This window comes from Brachyhypopomus gauderio, chromosome 2 (genome assembly GCF_052324685.1).
Source record: "Brachyhypopomus gauderio isolate BG-103 chromosome 2, BGAUD_0.2, whole genome shotgun sequence".
NCBI lineage: Eukaryota > Metazoa > Chordata > Actinopteri > Gymnotiformes > Hypopomidae > Brachyhypopomus > Brachyhypopomus gauderio.
This window is the reverse complement of record NC_135212.1, coordinates 36,703,426-36,725,431: the sequence shown is the minus strand read 5'-3', so window position 1 is coordinate 36,725,431 and position 22,006 is coordinate 36,703,426. Positions and strand designations below refer to the sequence as shown.

At 50.2% G+C, this 22,006-nt stretch overlaps 1 protein-coding gene across 3 annotated transcripts in view; it reads left to right on the top strand.

Moving 5' to 3' along the window:
• Positions 1-22,006, top strand: part of garre1 (granule associated Rac and RHOG effector 1) — a 33,339-nt gene that overhangs the window by 6,152 nt on the left and 5,181 nt on the right. For 2 of the 3 annotated variants that reach the window (XM_076995052.1, XM_076995063.1), the window contains exons 2-10: positions 6,884-8,271; positions 13,837-14,055; positions 15,314-15,484; positions 17,295-17,390; positions 17,802-17,963; positions 18,815-18,973; positions 19,790-19,887; positions 20,110-20,235; positions 20,399-21,414. In XM_076995052.1, the coding sequence (XP_076851167.1) occupies positions 7,759-8,271; positions 13,837-14,055; positions 15,314-15,484; positions 17,295-17,390; positions 17,802-17,963; positions 18,815-18,973; positions 19,790-19,887; positions 20,110-20,235; positions 20,399-21,414 (2,560 nt within the window). In that variant the 5' untranslated portion in view covers positions 6,884-7,758. Of the gene's footprint in view, positions 1-5,766; positions 6,515-6,883; positions 8,272-13,836; positions 14,056-15,313; positions 15,485-17,294; positions 17,391-17,801; positions 17,964-18,814; positions 18,974-19,789; positions 19,888-20,109; positions 20,236-20,398; positions 21,415-22,006 lie in introns of those variants that run through there. The other variant, XM_076995056.1, reaches the window with a different exon arrangement.

Sequence of the window (22,006 nt, the reverse complement as noted above, 5' to 3'; positions counted from 1 at the left end):
CACTGTGCCACGTGACCCTAAAACGTGAGCTGGGCTCTGGCCCGAAACGTGAGCTGGGCTCTGGCCCGAAACGTGAGCTGCGCTCTGGCCCGAAACGTGAGCTGCGCTCTGGCCTGAAACGTGAGCTGCGCTCTGGCCCGAAACGTGAGCTGCGCTCTGGCCCGAAACGTGAGCTGCGCTATGGCCCGAAACGTGAGCTGCGCTATGGCCCGAAACGTGAGCTGCGCTATGGCCCGAAACGTGAGCTGCGCTCTCCTTTGGCCCTCTTGCTGAAATGGAGTCTGCCTTTTCATCCTTCGCAGGCTCCAAGTACGAAGCCATGCGATTGGAGAAGTTGCATCATGTCTCCAGGGCCAGTCCATGTGTTCTGCTCATGATCTGCACTCTGCCTGACTACAGTTCCAGAATCATTTATTGTTCCGCTGGAATTCTACTCGGACATTCTAGAACTTTGGCACTAGATGGAGGTTGAGTTTTTAAAGCAGGCCAGAAGCTCACAGGTTTTACCCTGCTAAAACTACACAGGGGTGCTGCCAGACCTCTATTGCTGCAGTCAGCTATGTGCTGATGAAACTATATCCTTCTCTATATTCTCTATATACTTTCTTAGAATAAACTTTAAAACACATCGCTTAATATCGGTTTGTTTGTGGTGTTTGTAGCTTTTACTGGCTGGTATTGATAACACAGCCAGTCAGTGTTGCTGTATTTTGAAAGGATTATTAGTGGTAATCTATTTTATCATTTTGATCTCTTTCTCAGGAAGCATACTTTGTTTTGTGTATTGATGTGTTGGTGTGTGTGGGCACAGTTGCTTGCTGCCTCTTATGTGGCTGTTGGGCCTGACCTCTGACCTGCCCTAACCTTTCTTCAGGATGGGCGCGGGTCCTTAAAAAGTCTTAAATGGTATTAAATTTTATTTTTGTCAAATAAGGCCTCAAAAAGTCTTATTTTGTCTTAAATTTGCAACCGAAATGTCTTAAATTTGCGGAGCTAAATTTAGGGAGGAATAATTCCGTTCTGTGTTGAACCTCGGGGGCGGAAATCGGTAGCCATGCAGTGCACAACCTTCGCAGTATTGCTCGCAAGTATTTCGGGCTTTACGAGCACCCGTAGTTGTTGGACTGGCGGGATGTGTGTACGTTAACGTCTGTTCGGAGAGATGGGGAAATGCAAATTTAGCCAGAAATGGTTGGAAGACCCGATATATTCTTGGTGGCTTAGAGCTGTCAGATACCATTGAGGCTCATCAGCAGCAGCCTGCAATATTAACGTTTTGCCCCGCTGCTAGCGTAGCCTGGTTTATACTTTCGCGAGTGACCGTGACCGACTCCGCACACCTCGCGCGAACCTCCTTGAACGGCGGAAGCGTTCATACTTGACGCGTCACGTTCTGTGCAGTGTTGTCCGTAATTATATGTGGTAGTATAAAGAAACACCCTTCAGTAACAGGGGCATGAACATTTACCTGACGAATTTTTATGTTGCTTTGTGTTTCAGGTTTGAAAAGTGCTGTAATTTAAAGAGCTAAAGTACTTAAAAATGCTTGAAATTGTAACTACTTGGTTTCACAACAAATATCTGTCTGACTGACCAGTTCTACGTTAACACATACGAGCCTCTTGTAATTCCAGGACGAAACATGAGAGAACGTGAAGACGTTAAGATTGGGCGTTTTGAAAATAAACAACCATTAAATAATGTGATTAAAAAGCGAATAATTTTGAGTATATGTATAAATATTTAACTTTATTAACTTTAACGTGCTTGGAAATATAGAAATGGACCTTGAAAGTGCCGTACAAGCGCTTTAATTCCACCTTGTATAGGTGTATGAACACTGGAAACATGACTTGTTTCATTGCCCTGAAGCGCGGTGCGCGCGAAGTTACAAAATTCGAGAGGTGCACGAACTCGCGAATCAACAGCGCGCGAGCCCCTCGCGCACGGGCGGAGCCACAGCGATTGCGTAATTTTCACCGCGCGGACCCTCGCATTTTAAGTTTTCAAGCAGCTAGATAAATAATGTAAGTAATCAGTTGGTTAATTTTATTTGGAAAGGGGTTCTAAAAAGTCTTAAAATGTCTTAATTTTCACTTGGTCAAACCTGTAGACACCCTGTTCTTGACGGCACAGTCCATATATGCACTCCTACATGTAGACAGTGGTGGCAGCAATCTTGAGGCCCTCCTGCTGCTTCTGGAGACCCCTGTCCTCTGCCAGCTCTGCTCTGTCCCAGGCTGGAGGTGGTCGTGTCCAGGGTGGTGGTGGTCGTGTCCAGGGTGGTGGTGGTCGTGTCCAGGGTGGAGGTGGACGTGTCTGGTACATAATGAACACAGATCTCACTGAAAAACATGCAGTGCCATGTAGAGCCACTCCCAGAAAGGCTTAGCCAGACAAACGTCCCACATCACACGTGTTCTCATAAATGAGTCCTAGGAGGAGCAGGAATGGGCTTACCAAGAAGCACTTCATGGTAACTGGAGCCTTTGCTTAGTTGTGCTGTACAGTCTAATTCTTTTTTCATGACTGACAGACAAGTTGTTGAAGACAAATGCTATGGAGATGGATATACATGTCCAGACCGATGGCCAGTCCTGGAGATGTAATCACTTATAGGGTTTGCATGTGTTAATTTCCTGCCATTCAAAATGAATACATTAAGAAAGTGTAGTTGCACTGGCTTGATCATCTGCAAATAGTACCAGTGCAATGAAAACCTTTGCCACCCCACTGCTCCACCCCCCCAGTGTTCTGTGGCTTGTCTGGGTGCCGGCACGGTACTTGTCTTTCGTGTCGGGGCCTGTGTGTGAGGAGCGGTACTTTAAAGAGCCACGTGAAAGTTTACTGTCATGTGCAAGAGAGGATGAGCACTTATTAAAATGGAATGCGTGGCGGAGAAATGGGCTCTCCACCTTTAGTGGTTTGCCAGTCATTATTTTGGAGTAATGTTGAAGTTGGTCTGGTTTGGTTTCAAACCCACTTGTGTGACGTGGGCCTCTGTTGTGCAGCTGCACCATGACACTGGCCTCTCCACTGCCCGTCTGACTGCTGAGCAGCCTGGACAACAGCTGCCCTCCCTCACATCACCAAGCAGTCCGGCCAGCTGGCCGCTGTATTTCTACATGTTTCTCTGCCCTCCAAGAATAAATCAACGAAATGTCAGTGAGGTGCCAATGAAGCAGAGTTTTGCTTTCTAGCCTGCACCTCCCTCCTCTGTACAGGTGTGGGGTGACCCCTTCATTTCCATCGCTGACCCAGCCCAGCTGCCCAGTATCCAACCATGAATGACCCAAGTGGCCATGTGGGAGTGGGCAGTGGAGGAACCCCAGGGTGTTAGCCGGGGCAGGACCCTGCTGACCTGTTCTGTGCCCGTCCACTGGCTGTCCATGGTTTTTTTCATGTGCCGGTGTATAAATCGTTCTTTGGCATTGGGGTGGATAGTGTTTTTGTGGCTGGCGACTGTGAGGTTTCTCTGAGAAACCTGAACCAGCTTCCTATCCGAGTGGAGCAGGCCTGAGCTAACATTAGTCCACCAAGCACCCTGGTGCCGGGGGTCACACTACACACACCAGGTTCTGGCCCCCTGCGTGTGTGTGTGTGTGTGTGTGTGTGTGTGTGTGTGTGTGTGTGTGTGTGTGTGTGTGTGTGTGTGTGTGTGTGTGTGTGTGTGTGTGTGTGTGTGTGTGTGTGTGTGTGTGTGTGTGTGTGTGTGTGTGTGTGTGTGTGTGTGTGTGTGTGTGTGTGTGTGTGTGTGTGTGTGTGTGTGTGTGTGTGTGTGTGTGTGTGTGTGTGTGTGTGTGTGTGTGTGTGTGTGTGTGTGTGTGTGTGTCCGTCCGTCCGTCCGTCCGTCCGTCCGTCCGTCCGTCCGTCCGTCCGTCCGTCCGTCCGTCCGTCCGTCCGTCCGTCCGTCCGTCCGTCCGTCCGTCCGTCCGTCCGTCCGTCCGTCCGTCCGTCCGTCCGTCCGTCCGTCCGTCCGTCCGTCCGTCCGTCCGTCCGTCCGTCCGTCCGTCCGTCCGTCCGTCCGTCCGTCCGTCCGTCCGTCCGTCCGTCCGTCCGTCCGTCCGTCCGTCCGTCCGTCCGTCCGTCCGTCCGTCCGTCCGTCCGTCCGTCCGTCCGTCCGTCCGTCCGTCCGTCCGTCCGTCCGTCCGTCCGTCCGTCCGTCCGTCCGTCCGTCCGTCCGTCCGTCCGTCCGTCCGTCCGTCCGTCCGTCCGTCCGTCCGTCCGTCCGTCCGTCCGTCCGTCCGTCCGTCCGTCCGTCCGTCCGTCCGTCCGTCCGTCCGTCCGTCCGTCCGTCCGTCCGTCCGTCCGTCCGTCCGTCCGTCCGTCCGTCCGTCCGTCCGTCCGTCCGTCCGTCCGTCCGTCCGTCCGTCCGTCCGTCCGTCCGTCCGTCCGTCCGTCCGTCCGTCCGTCCGTCCGTCCGTCCGTCCGTCCGTCCGTCCGTCCGTCCGTCCGTCCGTCCGTCCGTCCGTCCGTCCGTCCGTCCGTCCGTCCGTCCGTCCGTCCGTCTTTCTTTCTTTCTTTCTTTCTTTCTTTTGTTTTACTCAGTTCTTCTCTTCTCTTTCTCCATGTGTGTTCTCACTCTCCCTGACCCCCTCATCACTGGTTTGTTTGGGTGATGGAATAAATGAATTAAAACCTGAGCAGCGGGGCCATTCATATCAATATTGATTTGACCGTCTTACTCGACGATGTCTCATCACTTCCCTACACAGTCCATGGTGACTGTGTTTATACACACACACACACACACACTTTTGGCACTCAAATAGGTGGTAATCAGGACTTGGATCATAGCATGTTGTACTAGTTTGATTGTTGCTGTTCCCACAGGCTTTTACATGGCCTACTTACCTTAATCTCACACTCTCACCTTTCTGTTATTGATCATAGTGTGTCATTACTGTGGTTATTTTGGACAGAGCTCTTCACCGTGTAGCAACTTCCAGAACCCCACCTCCTCCCCGCTCTCCCAGAACCTCACCTCCTCCCCGCTCTCCCAGAACCCCACCTTCTCTCCGCTCTCCCAGAACCCCACCTCCTCCCCGCTCTCCCAGAACCCCACCTCCTCCCCACTCTCCCAGAACCCCACCTCCTCCCCGCTCTCCCAGAACCCCACCTCCTCCCCGCTCTCCCAGAACCCCACCTCCTCCCCGCTCTCCCAGAACCCCACCTCCTCCCCGCTCTCCCAGAACCCCATCTCCTCCCCGCTCTCCCAGAACCCCACCTCCTCCCCGCTCTCCCAGAACCCCACCTCCTCCCCGCTCTCCCAGAACCCCACCTCCTCCCCGCTCTCCCAGAACCCCACCTCCTCCCCGCTCTCCCAGAACCCCACCTCCTCCCCGCTCTCCCAGAACCCCACCTCCTCCCCGCTCTCCCAGAACCCCACCTCCTCCCCGCTCTCCCAGAACCCCACCTCCTCCCCGCTCTCCCAGAACCCCACCTCCTCCCCGCTCTCCCAGAACCCCACCTCCTCCCCGCTCTCCCAGAACCCCACCTCCTCCCCGCTCTCCCAGAACCCCACCTCCTCCCCGCTCTCCCAGAACCCCACCACTCTTCCTCTGCTGTCCTGTGGACTGTGCGGTTCTCTGCAGGTATATTTAGCGCCCTGCCCTGTGGGCCAGCCTGCTGGCAGCTGCTCCTGTTTAGAATTAGCAGGCGGACTCCTGTCCCTGGGCTCACAGCTCCTGGATGGACAGAGTGGAGCCCTGCTTTCTCAGGGGAGGGGGGGTTGAGGAAGGGGGTGTGTTGGGGGAAGGGGGTCACTATTCAACCTCTTCAAAAGCTCAGAGATGATGTAATGACATTATGGCCTGGCAAAGCAAACACATGCAACTGTTTGCACTGGGCCTGCAAGGCAGATTGCCCTTTGTCGTCACCTCTACTACACGTACACACACACACACACACACACACACACACACACACACGGACATACACATATAGACAAGCTGTAGACAGCTCTGGAAGTAGCCTGCACATGACACAACTTTTCCAGAGAAAGCTTTGTAGTTTAGGTCTCCACCCCCCACCCCCCTCTGTCTCTGTGTGTCTCTCCCTCTTCGTCTCTCTCTCTGTCTTTGAGGCACTCGCCCCATATGTAATCTGTGTTTGCCAAAGGAAGTGAGATGGGAAGGCAGTGGAGGGTGAGCTAGTGGAATGTTTTTACGGTTGATAACTGTGTATCCCAGCAGGACCTTGCCATTCTCAGTGATGACCCCGCCCACCTGTGGGGGTGGGGGTGAGACTCTAGCTTTGGTCTTTCTACGCAGGCAAATTGAGTGGCGGCCACTTGGTATGGTGGCGCCAGGCTTTTGCAGACGTGCAGTGTGAATAGTGCCATTGTGATTTAGCTCGGTGACCATCTCCACTGTTCCCCAACAATGACGCGCTAGGCCAGCTCACCCGGCGGCCGGTCGGCCCGCCAGGCATCGGTGGGGTTCTGAAGTGCTTGGCGTTGTCTAGCACAGCACAATCGGGTCGTTGGCACCATGTCCTCATGGCAGCAGTCCAGGTACATGCTGATGTTCCTGGTTCCATTATTTGGCCAAAATGTGTTACTCACTTTGAAATGACTTTTAAACTGAAGCAGCTCCATTGGGAGTGTGGACGGCCTAATCCCCTCCCCTTTGTCTGACTACATTTAGCAGTTTGCAGTTAATACAGGGGTTATTTGTAAAATATATTTGGCCTTCTTTTTCCATTCGTTGTTTTGCCAGGATACCAGGAAACAGATGGAACAAAGGTTAAAGAACATCCTTCCTCTGAGCTCACTTGTTTCTCTCTCTCTCTCTCTCTCTCTCTCTCTCTCTCTCTCTCTCTCTCTCTCTCTCTCTCTCTCTCTCTGTCTGTCTGTCTGTCTATCTGTCTCTGCCTCCCTCAGGAAGTGACTGAGTCCTCCCCGCCGCTTCGAGTCTGCAGACACGGCGTGTACAGTCCGTTTGGACTCCAGGTCTGCACGTGTTTCCTTTGGGACTCTACACAGGCGCTCTGAGCAGGGTTCCCGTCTGCCGCGTCTCCCCAAGCTGCATCTCTCTCCCTCAGCGCACCTTGGCCAGCCCCTCCCCCCTCCGGGACCCCGGGACAGACTGGATCTGTCCGCCTGTTGGAACACGCTGTCCTGTGTGTGGACCTGCACCCTCCACGCCTGCCTGATCATCGCTTCCTCTTCATCACTTATTGTTGCTGTTGTTCCTCTGACCCTCAGATGTCATATTGTGCTTTTTGGCTGACAGCTTTTTAAGATTTTTCTATTTTTTAGAGGTCTGTATAAATATAAAGGAAACGCAATAGAGAAGTATGAAGGATCTCTCTGCTTCCATTTGAAGTATAGGTTTTGCACTTTTGAAATTTCTATAGGACCTTTACTCGTGGTGTGGAGAGGATTGGGGTCTTTTATTTTGAAGGCTCTTGTGAATCAGTCCGAAGAGAGAGAGGCCAGAGTGTGTCGATCCTGCTGTTTGTCGTTTGTTCCTTTAGTTCTTTCCCTTGTAAAAATACCACATTGTGAGTTCCAGCAGCGCTGCATCTTCTGGCCTCTGTGTCTCGCCTCTCCGCCACCACCAGGAACACTGTCATGACTCCCGGGCTCACGCAGCCGTTAAACTATCGCTTTACGTGATCTGGAAAGTCTCCGCTCTTGTGTGGGTCGGGGGAGGAGTTAACGTAACCGTTTCCCACGCTGAAGAGGTGAACACGCACAGAACTAGTGCCTAGTCCGCCGTGGGAGAGGCGCCTTCCTGGGAGTGTGGAACACTTATGTATTGTTGCAGTGCACAAGAAAGTAAGATGGAGTACAAGAGGCGTTTCCTGCTTGGCGGGTCCAAGCAGAAAGTCCAGCATCAGCTCCAGCAGTACTCGCTGCCCGAACTGAGCCGCACTCTCAGCGCCCCGCTGGGGACGTCCTGCTCCGCCCCCTCCCCCCTGGTGCCCGTCGGCTCCTCCCCCTCGGGTTGCCACGACCCCTCCGGCGGCGGCGGTACCACGACGGCGATCGCCGACCTCCAGCAGGGCATCTCGAAGTACCTGGACGCGCTGAACGTGTTCTGCCGGGCCAGCGCCTTGCTGACGGACCTCTTTGGCAGCGTGTTCCGGAACTCGCGCTACTCCAAAGCCGCCACGCAGCTGAAGGACGTCCAGGAGCACGTGATGGAGGCGGCCAGCCGACTTACGGCCGCCATAAAGCCCGAGATTGGCAAGATGCTGATGGAGCTCAGTGCTGGAGCAGCCAACTTCAAAGACCAGAACGACTTCAGCCTGCAGGACGTAGAGGTATGACCACAAACACAGTTATGTGTGCTTTTTAAGATGACATCAATGAACTGTGTTCTTATTGGCTACCCTGTATCGTGCCCCATTCAGAAAGCACTCCCGAAAACTGCTGTGTGAGTGGGCGGGGCTAATCCGCTAACGGCTGAATAGGTAGAGATATGTAAGTTAGCTTGTTCCCAAGACATTGGAGATTTTGAAACAAGCAGTTAATGCAGGTTAGATCCAGTGTATGGTCTGTTGTCTACATGCTGGGGGAGTGAACAGGGAGTTTTGACATTTTAACAGCTCGGCCTTTTCTGAAAGGCTTCCTTAAAATGAACCATTCTTGTCCACATGCTAATTAAAAAACATGGATGCAGACTGCCATCCATGGACGTTGGCTGATCTCTCAGACTGTGGTGCTGTGTTAACTCTGGCTAAATACATTTCAAACCTACATTTTCTTTCTCAATAGACAATGAATTGTTTTAGTTTAGTTTAGGTAGTTACTTAAAATCTTGTCCTAAGCCTAAATGTCCTAGAGTTCAGGATTGAAGTTGCCAGTTAATGTTGGTTCTCAATAAAAATGCACTCTTACCTAACTAGGGTTCATCTGATAACTGCTCTGCTGGTCTGATGATGTCTGAGGGCTGTGCCATTGTCATTATTTGCTGAATAAACATAGTGACACATAAGGAAATTTGAAGAGAAGAAGAGGAAGAATTGGTTATTTCATATGAATGGAAATATCAGATACTCTGTCATTTCTGAAAATGTGTAGGAGGAATCTTCCCTTTAGTTACCATGACATCAGTTTTTGCTGAGAGGGGTATTTTTTTTGACTGAATAAGGCCATTGCTTTTAACAGTTGTGTAATCTCCAAGAGATCAGCTAAAAAGTATTTCTCTTTCAAAGACACATTTGTGCTCAAAAGAATTCCTTACCACAAATGAACCCTCACTAAGGTTTTGGTTTGTCTTTGAGCACTATGGGGTTGTCTCTACTGATTTTGGTTTTAAACAAACACACAGCATCCAGACTATGCAAGAAGGCTTTAGTCTGCTTCTCTGCTTCTGTTTTTGACCATATTTGGGTTTGTGAAAATAAAAACTGTATCTGAAGGTATTCATCTAGTTTGATTCCTTTTGTGACGTCACCCCAGATCCTTATGTGTGTGTACCCGTGCGGTGTGTACCCGTGCGGTGTGTACCCGGGTCCTGGCGGATGGCCTCGTCAGTGGTGTTTTCACTCACCTTGGCAGACAGGTGCTGTGTGAAGTCAGACATGTTTGCCTGGGAGGTTTATGGCTGCGGGTGTTGGTGGAGTCGGCTGCTTGTGAGTAATTAAAGGGTCAGGAATATCTTTCATGCCCTGGTGGGTGTGGCCATGCCCTGAGCAGAAAGGCTATACACCACAATCCGTAAATTGGGCATCCTGTGGTGGTGAGGAGACCTGCGCCAGTGGGCGGAGCTTGCTCGCTCACTGGCGCCACCTTCTGTTCATCACACATTGTAGATTTTTGAGGTGCAGATCAAACTTTCCACCTAGTTTTAAATTCCTTCCTCAACACTGTTTGCCATGGACGCCTTTCAAGTAGTAAGTATTCTAGCATGTTTGCAGAAGCAGTGTGTCCTGCTTATGCACACAAGAAACCAAATAAGCTTTAGTCAAAAGCCCATTTCAAATCAGTGTAGCGATGGAGGACCCGGTGTTCTCTGCAGTCATCAGGGTGAAGGATTCTCTCTGCCCTTATGTCTCTTGAGTCGGTCTGTGTTTTTGTGTTCAGGGGTTTGTGGAATGCAGGAGCCCCCCCCCCCCCACGTCTGGCCGTCCAGCACAGCGGTTGTTCTTTGGATTTCTTTAGTTTTTTTCCTCTTCAGTCTCTACAAATATGCATGAAAATGTGGTGGTTTATTAGAAGGCTGTGTACTGCACTCAGGAGCACATCAGAGGATACGCAGTCTAGCCAGAGAGAATGGGAACACGCACACGCAGATGGGCACCGCCACTGGGTCATGGACTACACACACACGCACGCACACACACACACACACGCACGCACGTGCACACACACACACGCACACAGCCATGCACACACACACACGCACACAGCCACACACGCACACAGCCACACACACACACACGCACACACACACACACACACACACACACACACACACACACACAGCCATACACACACATATGCAGAAAGGCATTTTAAGGCGTCTTGTTTTGATAATTCTATTTGGTTTTGTGTGAGGGAACCCCATTATTCATGGGGATCTTGTTGCTGTTTGATTGAGCAGGTTTGCATTAGTGTTCCTGTGCTGCAGGCCAGATCAGACACTGGGGGTTTCCAGCGTCCTCCGAGACACCTGAACCCTCTGTGGTGTGGCGGTGCGCCCGGAGCAGAGCCATCATCTGCAGTGCTGCACAAATATGTCCTACGAGTATTTTCTTTCTGTTTGCTCCTCGACAGAGCCTCAGTTATTTTCACTGTGAGGGAGTTCACTGGTTAAGTCTGGAGTCATGGAGGAACAATGGTTGTCATTTTCAGAACCATTAGTGTCCTTCACCCATTCAGTGCTGGCGGGCATGCCTAACCTGTAGCTCATCCACGTGCTTCAGCGTGGGATTAGATTAACTGGATTCGTTGCTGGGCCAATTCCCCTGTCCCTACCGTGGACTTGACCAATCGATTGTTAGTATTAAAATAGTATCAGGAAGTATAAACTATTTAACAACTATTTAAGGCCTGGGTTTCCATGTACTATTTACCAAAGGCAGAGTGGACATCGCTCACTGGGTTGAGTGACATCAACTATCTGCCCTGCATCACTCTGCCAAAAGTAATTTATATTTGTGCAGAATACTGGAAATCCATTGCTTAAGTATTAACTGTAAAGATCAGTATTCTTCTTTAAACATCTGCATGTTTCAGGTACCCGTGCAGGGTTGTGTCTTGTGGGGGAGGCGCTGGTACCCGTGCAGGGTTGCGTGTCATCTCCTCCTCTGTCTTGTCCTGGTCCAAAAAAGGTCCAGCCCTGTGTTTTGTTGTGCGATCCTCTCCATGGCGTGGGGGCAGGGCCACATGTTTCTGCTTTTACAACTTACCCTCCAGGTATTTTGAGCACACACCTGGCCCTGCTCTGGGAAGAGGGTCCTGTTTGCCTCTGCCACCAGAACCTCACTGCACGGTGAAATGTGAAATGTCAGTGCCCCCCACCCACCCCCACCCTCTATTTATACTTGTGAATTGCCATTGACACCTCTGCATATTGCTCAAAGACTCTGTGGAGAAGGACCAGGCCTAGAGTGAGTTATAGAGACATGCTCACACCTCAACTTGCTGGGTACTCTACAGTGTCTTGGGCCAAGGGAAATCCTGCCTCCTTTAAGCGAGTCATTAGTTGTAGAGGTTTAGAGTCTGGCCTCGGCCATGGAATTGCGTGTGAGAGAGATTCCCTATTAAGGTAGGCCTGGTGCCTGCAGAGATCTGCATGAGCACTTGAGCGTGCGTGTTTGTGACTGAGAAGGTTCACAGTGCATCCGAGTCCACAGCCGACACGTTTCAGTCCTAGACCTGAGCTCATCAGAACGCAGATCTGAGATTAGTTTTGCACTTTCTGTGCAAATGTATGTGTTGGCATCTGAAAGACAAACATGGCCCTTCATCAGACGTCACCATACTTTAATGGAGACGGAACAGCAGCAGGGGTTCGGCTAAGTGGGCGTGTCCGGCTGACCCTGCACGTCAAACACCGGCAGTCTGTTGTGTTCTTTTTTACATGGAACTTTATTCAGAAGTAGCAGCTTTACCCAGTGACACAAATATTTTCTTTCCAAGCAACGGTTTAGTCTCTTTCTTTGTTTTATTAAAATTGGAATTATTTTTCCAGCGATCCTTTGCACTGGTGAGTGCATGAAGCATTAGAAAGGTCTGAGAAATGGTGACCTCTGTGAGCTGGTGTTCAGAGCTCCCACTCCCCTTCTGTTTGTACTGGGGCTGAGTCCCAGACTCTGTGTGTGTGTGTGTGTGTGTGTGTGTGTGTGTGTGTGTGTGTGTGTGTGTGTGTGTGTGTGTGCGCAATGCACCCAGCTCTCAGGATGAATGGAACTTGTGTTTGAAATATGTGCTGTCTTGGGAGAAGAGAGTGATGATGGTTTCTATGTAAACACCAGGATCCTCATGAAAAACTTGAAACTTTCAGATGTGATGTGGTTATACCCCTGGGGATATTTGATGTGGCGTGGTTGTACCCCTGGGGATATTTGATGTGGCGTGGTTGTACCCCTGGGGCCCTGGGGATATTTGATGTGGCGTGGTTGTACCCCTGGGGATATTTGATGTGGCGTGGTTATACCCCTGGGGATATTTGATGTGATGTGGTTATACCCCTGGGGATATTTGATGTGGCGTGGTTGTACCCCTGGGGATATTTGATGCCTGTAACGCCTTAATCAAAATGACTATTCTGACATATTTTACTTGCCAAGTAGTATCAGCTGTTGCCAAGTAGTATTAGGCTTTGTTTGTTTGTTCATTTGTTGTGATGAAACACAAGGGTTCTAGAGAGGGTAGTATTTGTGTGTCTGATGCATTATAGTTCTCCACATCAGCTAGAGCTGAAATGCTTGAAAGAGAAGAAAGAGAACCACAGTCTGACGTAGTACAGATCATAGTACAAAACTTGTGCTCGATCCCTGTTGGTGCTGGTTTAATCCCAGCTCCCTTCCAGCTGAGCCAGGCTTACAGTGTTGTGAGTTTAGGGTTGTTCAGCACAGAATAGCTAAGTTGTAGAGATGTTCAGAAGTTGCAAAATACAAGTCCAAGTCAAGTCACGACTCTTTAGGCTGGAGTCACAGAACAGGAGATGGAAAATAACCATTTTGTATATTAGATGTAATGACAGCTAAGTGGCTAATGTAAACTACACAAACCTGTCCAGGTCTGTTTTCAGGTGCCTTATAAAGTTTGATGTGGTCATTCCAGTGTCCTTCATTTGTTTCCCACAAATGTCCAAGGATTTAAAAATCCCTATAGCCAAAGCTCTACATACGGTACTCCAGCCAAAGCACACAGTGTCTGCATAACGGACTGACTCTTATTGCTCACGAGTTTCAAGTCTAAAGGTGACTTAAGTGCGACTTCCACTGGAGTGGCTCAGTTGAGTGCCCTTGCAATTAGATTATTTTCCAAAATTGTTCAGCCCTAAGCTTGAGTAAAATCCTGGGAAGAAGTTTTATTTTCTGATCCTGGAATGCCCACCTCTGTGTATGACCAAGAGCCAGGTTCCCTGACTGGGACTAACCCAAGACTTTCAGAGGCGTCACATTTCCATGTTACTCAGCACTGACATAGCAGTGTAGACCTGAGCCAGACCCAAAAGTCCTAGCCTTGAGTGTTTGACCTTTTATCCCAGAGCTTCCTGCCTTGGAGAACCCTTACCCAGTGCACATTAATTTCATCTGTTTGGTGTGTGTTTCCTCCTTGACTGGGTGATGTAGGAGATGCGAGCAGGTCCAGCTGAAGGAATGGCGGGCTCGACCCTGACCCAGTGTGCTAAACATTGCTCCTTCCCTCAGGTGCTGGGTCGCTGCTTCCTGACGGTGATGCAGGTCCACTTCCAGTTCCTGTCGCAGGCGCTACAGAAGGTGCAGCCCGTAGCTCAGTCGTGTCTGGCGGAGGCACTGGCCCAGGTGCAGGAGCGCTGTGCCGGGACCCGCTCGCAACCCCCCGCCGGGCCCACCACCACGCTCAGCGAGCTGGACCAGGCTGTGCGCTCGTGGAAAGGGGCTTCAGAGGTAGTGCGCACCCACACAGACATTCATTATTCATTGGAGTTGCATCATTTTAACCAGCTACAGGTTTCTTCCTATTTTGTTAATAATTGAAATATCAGAACACAGACACACAAAAAAGTGTTTAAACCCAGACAGTGTGGGGCAGTGCTGCTTAATTGCATAGTGCGGTGAACTCTGACCTACTTTTAAACATTTCCAGATCGGCAGGAGACGGCTGAGGAATGTACCTGGCATTCCCATCTACAAACTCGTACATACATATTTATCAAAATCTAGTACCTCTGTTCTAGGATCAGCTCAACAATTTCTGTGCTCATGGTTATATACAGACATGCAGAAGAGCAGCAGGTCTTGGAACAGTCCTCTCATACTGTGTCTGCCCGCTCACAAATATGAGCCCAGCATTAGAGAATGTTGTGGAGCCCCTGCACCCTTTCTGAGCGCTCCAGAACTATGAACCATAGCTGACATGCTTTGACGATGACTTGATCATCTTTTTCACTCAGTGTCCTGGATATGATGTCCCGTTTTCCCCCTGTGTGGTCAGGGGCTGTTGTACTCTGGTGGTGGTTTGGTCTTTGTTTTGAGCACAGTTACATTAGTTAGACATTCTGACAATTTAGCTAAAATTGTTTTGCTATGTGGCTCGTCTGCAGTTGGGTCTCAAGATTGCACACAGGCACAAAAAGACAGGAGCAACTTACTCTGCTTATCCTCCCTCCGCCCACTCACTCTTCACTCTTGGGTTCAGTTCTCGGGTCCAGGTCAAGATTCTTGTACGTTTTTAAGGCCCTAGATGGAGTTGCTCAGGCTTACCTTACATAACTACTCCAACCCTACTCCTCTTCCTCATCACCCGATCAGCTGCTTGGAACTCTTTCACAGACTTTGCTGAGGTTAAAAGGAGTTGGAGCTTGTGCACTTGCTGCTGAGAGTCTGTGGAACAGCTTACCAGTAGAGCTCAGACCTGCGTCCTCAATCCCCACTCTTACAGAAAGACTGCATTTAGTTTTTCCAGTTGGTTTACTGAACTTTGGTTTTGGTATTTATTCATATATCTGCTTTAAATACTAAATCGATTAAGTGCAGGTAAATGAGATCAAGTTAATTGTCTCTCATTTTCTGTCTGTAATTCATTATTAGCCTTGTTGACATAATTGGGAGGGATGTATTTCATTATTTAGTCTTCTAGTTATTAGTTGGTGTAATATTGCAATCAGGAGTGATTTGATTGTCTGTTTGTGTGTGTGCGCCCCAGGCCACGGCGCGTCTGCGGGACAGAGGTGTGCGGGACAGAGGTGTGCGGGACCGAGGGCATGACGGCTGCCTGCCCGGTGTCCAGGTACAGCAGCTGTTCTGCTCCCACAGCCCCTCCCTGCCTGAGCAGCAGCTGAAGGACCTCAACCTGAAGATCAACACCGCCCTGCAGGTGAGCTGCGTGTCTCCACCCTCACACCCACCTCTACACCCATGGCCTTGCAACACTCCAGCCTCTGTTGCCGTAGAACACCAGACCTGTAAAGGTGTTTGCAGAGCTGTGCGTAAGTGGCGGGCTGAGCAGGAGAGCAAAATCAGGTCCCACATACATGCGGGCAGTCATGGCCTGGTGGTTAGGGAACTGGTCTTCTGACCCGAGGGTCGTGGGTTCGATCCCCAGGCCTGATGCCATGACTGAGGTGCCCCTGAGCAAGGCCCTTAACCCTCAATTGCTCACTTGTATAAAAATGAGATAAAAATGTAAGTCGCTCTGGATAAGGGCGTCTGCCAAATGCCATAAATGTAAATGTAGAATTAGAGCACGTTCCAGAAGAGGTTGGAGCAGCACTCAAGGTGACTGGACTGGTTTATTCTCATCCATGGCTCAGTTGCCACATATTTACCCTACTGTCTTCAGGTCGTCTATACCCTTCTGTGTTCAGTCCTATGTTTTGGAGTACAGGTGGAAAGGTGCCACGATGTTCAGCAGTTCTTAACCACCCAACCCTCTACAACCAGAGGGGACACAGTAACCACAGCAGTAAAACAGCTAATCAGATATGGCATACAACATGTCTGCAGTCATGACAACTACCGTGTTATTTTTTTCCCCCATAATGAATATTGCAGAAGACTTGGCCAACGTTGCACAGAACGACCTGCACTGTTGAAAAATACTCAGCTGTGTTCCTCGCAGCACCACCTCCACAGAGACGCCACGGATCTGCCCCACTGTTCACAAAAGCATTTACGACTTCTGCTATTAGGAGACCTCGACCTTGTGATGTTGGCCAAGCTGCAGTGTTGCTGCTGCACAGCCTGTGGGCATGTTGAGCCGTGTTTGATTACAACACAACTTTAAGGCTGACATAGAGGCATCGAGTTTTGTGTGAACTGCCCTTTCATTACGTTTCTGCTGTGTGAACTGGGCTCCTACGGTGGCCGAGAAAACCCATAACGCTGCAAAAGAAAATGATTATGGAAACGCGCTGCAAATCCAACCACAACACAACAGAAGTGTTTCTGGAAGAATTATTATAAGCAACTACTGTAGGTTTTTAGCCAGAAACTAGAGTTGTTATAATTTATCTCATTACGTTGAATGGGAGTGAAATATTAAAGATCTTTAACTGTAGCTAGCCAGCTAGGTATCTATCTAAATATTCTAAATATCTAGCTAGCTAGCTACAATTAAAGAGCATTTAGCCTACCCATGTTATAAGCAGCGACTACCAAGTGAAAAGTAAGTGATTTCATCACGGATCAGTTAAATGATGCAATGTCTCTCAACAATTAATAAACAAATTAAAAACAACAAAATAGCCTAAATATTATCTGGTAAGAGACAAAACGAATAACACTGTAGTTTTTAACTAGAAACAAAAGTTATGTTGTACAGTATATCATTTTGTGAATTTCCCTCTGGGATTAATAAAGTGATCTATCTGTTATGTTGAAGAGGACTGAATTGTTTCCGGCTAAAAACCTAAAAAGTCGTTGTATCATTTTGATGAATTTGCTTTGTGCATTTGCAGCACGTTTTTGTATTTGCAGCGTGATTGGTTTTCTAGGCCACCATACCCTGCCGTTAAGTTTGTGCTGCATTTATGTTGCCTTCGCCTTTGGAAAAGTTGGGCACCTTAAGACATCACTGTGTGTGTGTGTGTGTGTGTGTGTGTGTGTGTGTGTGTGTGTGTGTGTGTGTGTGTGTGTGTGTGTGTGTGTGTGTGTGTGTGTGTGTGTGTGTGTGTGTGCATGCGCAGACATACAGGTCTGCGCTGGACTCTCTAGGCCAGTGTGAGTACTCTCTCAAAGGAGGCTTTCACCTGAAGCCCAAAGCCACGGAAGCTGCACTGCAGGTACGTGTGTGTGGGTACGTGTGTGTGTGTGGGTACGTGTGTGTGTGTGTGGGTACGTGTGTGTGTGTGGGTACGTGTGTGTGGGTACGGGTACGTGTGTGTGCGGGTAAGGGTACGTGTGCGGGTACGTCTGCGTGTGGGTGCGTGCGCGTGCGTGTGGATACGTGTGCGTGCGTGTGGGTGCGCGTGGGTACGTGCGCGTGAGTGTGCGCGGGTACGTGTGCGTGCGTGCGTGTGAGTGTGCGCGTGTACAGGGCATGACCCTGTCCTTGCTGGGAGGTCAGAGCTGTGGCCATTGGATGTTGGTGTGTGTGTGTATGCTGCATCCGTTTGCAGGGGATGGACATGACTGTGTGTGTGTGTGTGTGTGTGTGTGTGTGTGTGTGTGTGTGCGCGCGCGCGCGTGTGTAGGGTTGCTGTAGTGATGCTGAAGCCCAGCAGGCAGGCCTCATGCAGACTCCCTCCCAGCCCCTCCAGTGTGAGTTACCCACGATTCCCCTGCAGATCGGCGCACATTTCCTCAAAGGGGTGTCCTACAACGAGTCGGCCGCAGACAACCTCAAGCTCAAAACGGTACAGCAGTTCACATGTCACATGACCTTCTCTGCCCTGTCTGTAGTTCACACACATTTACTCTCACAGCCACTCTGTTTGAATTCCTTCACAATACTAGACACATACACAACACACATGCGCACACACACACACACATACACACACACTTCTTTTACAGGGCTGTGTGTTTGCCTGCTGTTTATAGAATCTGTTCTGAGATAAAAACCCATTGGCAAACAAATTCTGTTATCTCTCTCACCAATATGCAGTGTGATAAGTTACATGTCTTGCAGTTTATCCAGGAACAGTGCGGCCCCGGGGCCTTGTCAGGGTGAGGGTTATTCTCGCCTCTTTGGACTGATCCTGGACCAGTCGTGCTCACTGCATCTAAAGGCTTAGTTATCCAAATGAAAGGGAGACGGTGAGAGATGCGGACACCCTAGTGAGCGCTCTGCGTGTCTGGCCCGTGTCTGGCCTCTGTGCTGACTGGTCTCCTGCACCCTGCCGTCTCTCAGAGAAACTACATAGCTCATGCTTTCTTTTCTTCCTGTCTGGCCTTGTCTTGGGAAATATGTGTTTATATTTCACTGCTGTCATTTTCCAAAACAACAGCTGTGCAGCAGGATGGGGAGAAAGGCTAGGGTTGTGTAGATCTTGGCCTGTTTATCGTGAAGATTAAAGTTGATCCCTCTGTTACTCCGTGAGCTGTAACACTCCTAGAGAGCACGAAGAACTGATCAGTGTGATTTATGTTTCTAAATGGTGGCACATTTTGTGATTTTTGCATTTCATCCCTCCTGTTCTGTGTGTGTGTGTGTGGTGTGTGTGTGTGTGTGTGTGTGTGTGTGTGTGTCCCCTGCCCTCTGTAGCACACCATGCTGCAGCTGATTAAGGAGGCGTCGGGGCAGAACGGGGCGACCCCTCCAGACGACGCCCCTGTGACAGAGGTGCTTAACCTGGTGTGTCCGTCCAGCTGGCGCGGAGCCTGCAAGACGGCCGTGCAGCTGCTCTTCGGTCACGCAGGCCTGGTGAGTGCCAGACCCCGCCCCCCGCCCTGGCCAGACCCCGCCCCCAACTGACCACACTCCACCCTGTGCTGGCTAACAGCTCAGGCATAAAATCATTTGGTCTTTGATCACAAACCGTAAAAGTGATTCAGAACAATAGAACTCGCTGCCTCCAAGAAGAGAATGCACTCTGATCCATAGTTTTGTTGTTTTGAAATTCTGTTTCTGTGGGTGTGTGTGTGTGTGTGTGTGTGTGTTTGCTTGCTTGCTTGTTGGGCACTGTGTTGCCATGGGGATCAGTTGCGTTAAGAGGGATACACCTGCTCTATAAATAACAATGGAGCCCTTCCTGTGCAGCAGGAAGCATGGTTTTCCCCTACACTGAGCTCTGTGACTCCAGTTTACTGAGGAAGGAAGTTTCTGTGTCTTTCAAAGAACTCTGGGAGTGAGAAAAATGCTGGAAAGCAAGACTTTCAGACACCATTAAATCCCTGTGCTCCATCTCCCTGTACTAATACAGCGTGGCCACTGTGGTCTGGAGGCGTGGCCACTTGTGTAGAGTCTATCTGCACAACAGGGCAGGGGGAGGGGCTTACTAGAACACAAATATCAAATTGTGATTGTATTTCTACATGTTAAGTTTAGGATGGCATTAAGAGAGTTGGCATCAGGGTTGTTTTGCACTGCAGAACAGCAGGTGTCCAGTGATGTGTAGAGATTAGGTCAATCATGTGCTTATTAAGGCAAGTCTCCAGCTGTAGGCATGTATGCGTTTAACACTTAGTTTTCAGCGCTCTCTCCTCTTTTCTATGTTTGTGTCTGTGTGTATATGTACAGGTTGTGGTTGACACAGCTCAGATTGAACATAAGGAGGCGTATGCCCCCCAGATTACTTTAGAAGGACCCAGGATCATAGTGCAGGTGCCATCCACATGGTGAGTAAACTGGATCACTTTTAAACCTTTACTCACATACGTTCCTTCTGGTGAACTAACTAAGCAATGTTTTTAGTAATTAAAGAGGTTTTTTGCTGATTCGACTAAAACAAAAGAAATAAATCAAAACACCGACCCCGAGGGCCTGTCTGCACGCAGCTATTTTTGTGTATAAAGTGTTGTGAGTAAACTGAACAGATTGCATGTGAATCCTGGTGGCAGGTGTCTGAAGGAGGACCCAGCCACCATGTCTCTCCTGCAGCGGAGTCTGGACCCTGAGAAGACCCTGGGCCTGGTGGACGTGCTCTACACTGCCGTCTTCGACCTGTGTCGCTGGAAGGAACGCAAGTGAGTGTCCTCTTCCAAGTTTATTCTGCTTGTGAGAGTCATGAGCTCTGCAGATGAGGGATTTGTTGACCATTTTTTCAGCGCGTCTGATGTCAAAAAAGGCCGCCAGCCCTGCTTGTGTCTGAAGTAATGTAGTAATGCAGCGTGCACTGTGTGTCCACAGGGAACAAGCCCTGCCCACCATCCAGATCCAGCTCCAGAGAGACGCGAGCGACTACGGCACCCCCGCTGAACTTCACCACAGCAGCAGCACCAAGTCATCCGGCGGTTTGCCCAAGACCATCTCCAAACTCACTTCCAAGTTCACCAAGAAGACGTCGTCCAGCTCGGGGGCGGCGGGCAGCTACTCCATCCCCAGCACGCCCTCCCGTAGCGGGGGCTCCGACGACAAGCCCAAGACCCTGAGCGACGCACGACTGCACAGCCTCCTCCACACAAGCGTGCCCGGAACCCCTGACCCCGCCCCGCCGCCGGCCAACGGCTCCAGCCCCGACGATCAAGGCATGAACCTCCCCACGGACCAGGAGATGCAGGACGTCATCGACTTCCTGTCCGGCTTCAACATGGGAAAGTCACAGCAGGCCTCCCCGCTGGTGAAGAGGAGGAACTCTGTGGCGTCGAGCAACGCCGCCGACCTCAAGCCGCCAGCTCCGCCCCCCACGCAGGCCCAGGTTCCGCCCGCCGGCATGGCGTCTGCCCAGGCCCCACCGCAACCTCCCGCCCAGCAGGTGGCGCCACTCCCCACCACACCCAAGCAGCAGGTATCTGCACCCCCGCCCCCACAGTCCTCCCCGCAGGCCCTGCCCTACTACCAGCACCTGCTCCAGCCCATCGGACAGCCCCAACAGCCCCCACCCGTCTCACCCCAGCACCCCTCCCAGCCACCCCCACAGCCCCTCCCCCAGCAGAGGGCGCCAGGGAAGTGGCCCCAGGGCCCACCCGGAGGCCTGTCCCCCATGGCACACATGAACCAGTGGGGGACGCCCGGGTTGCAGGACCTGAGCTCGGACCTCTACAGTCTGGGGCTGGTCAGCACCTACATGGACAGCATGATGGCAGAAATGCTGGGCCACAAGACGGCGCCACCCGGCCCGCGTAACAACACCTGGCCCAACCGGGAGCAGAGCGAGCAGGGTGCGTTCGGCGTGCTGGGAGATGCCATGCCCTTTGACCCCGCAGGTGAGGCACACTGTGTATATCTGCACACCCTCTTATCTGCTGTGTAGAAGACAGATGCAGCCATCCTTTCTCTGTGTCTTTGGACATAGATAATGCCGTTTGCTGTGATGGATAATTAAAATCTAGCTCTTATTTATGCATAGAAACGTAAATCAACAATATAATGTGTAGCGTCTTAATGCGGATAAACAAGGGGAGTCTGAATTCGCCACAACACACAAGCCAAATCTGTCACACATGAAATGCTACAGGCACCGTACAGAAACTGATCAGTTCAGTTAAATGTGTTCAGTTCAGTAGATATATGCGGCTTTTAGAAAATACGGTGTATATATATTTTTTTCATCTGTGAAGTGAAAGTTCTGGCAGCTAACATAAACCTACCCATTTTATTAATGTAACAGCACTTTTATTTTTAGAAGCACTTTCATATAATTTTAATTTTTGTGATTTGTTAAGGAAGAACATGTAATTTTGTTTCTGGAAGTGGCATGTTCTCAGAAATAGGCAGCTAGCCTAAGCCTAATTCTTGTACGAAGCAATTTGTTGTTTTTACAGAAAGAGCAGTATTTTTGTATAATACAATTTTTGA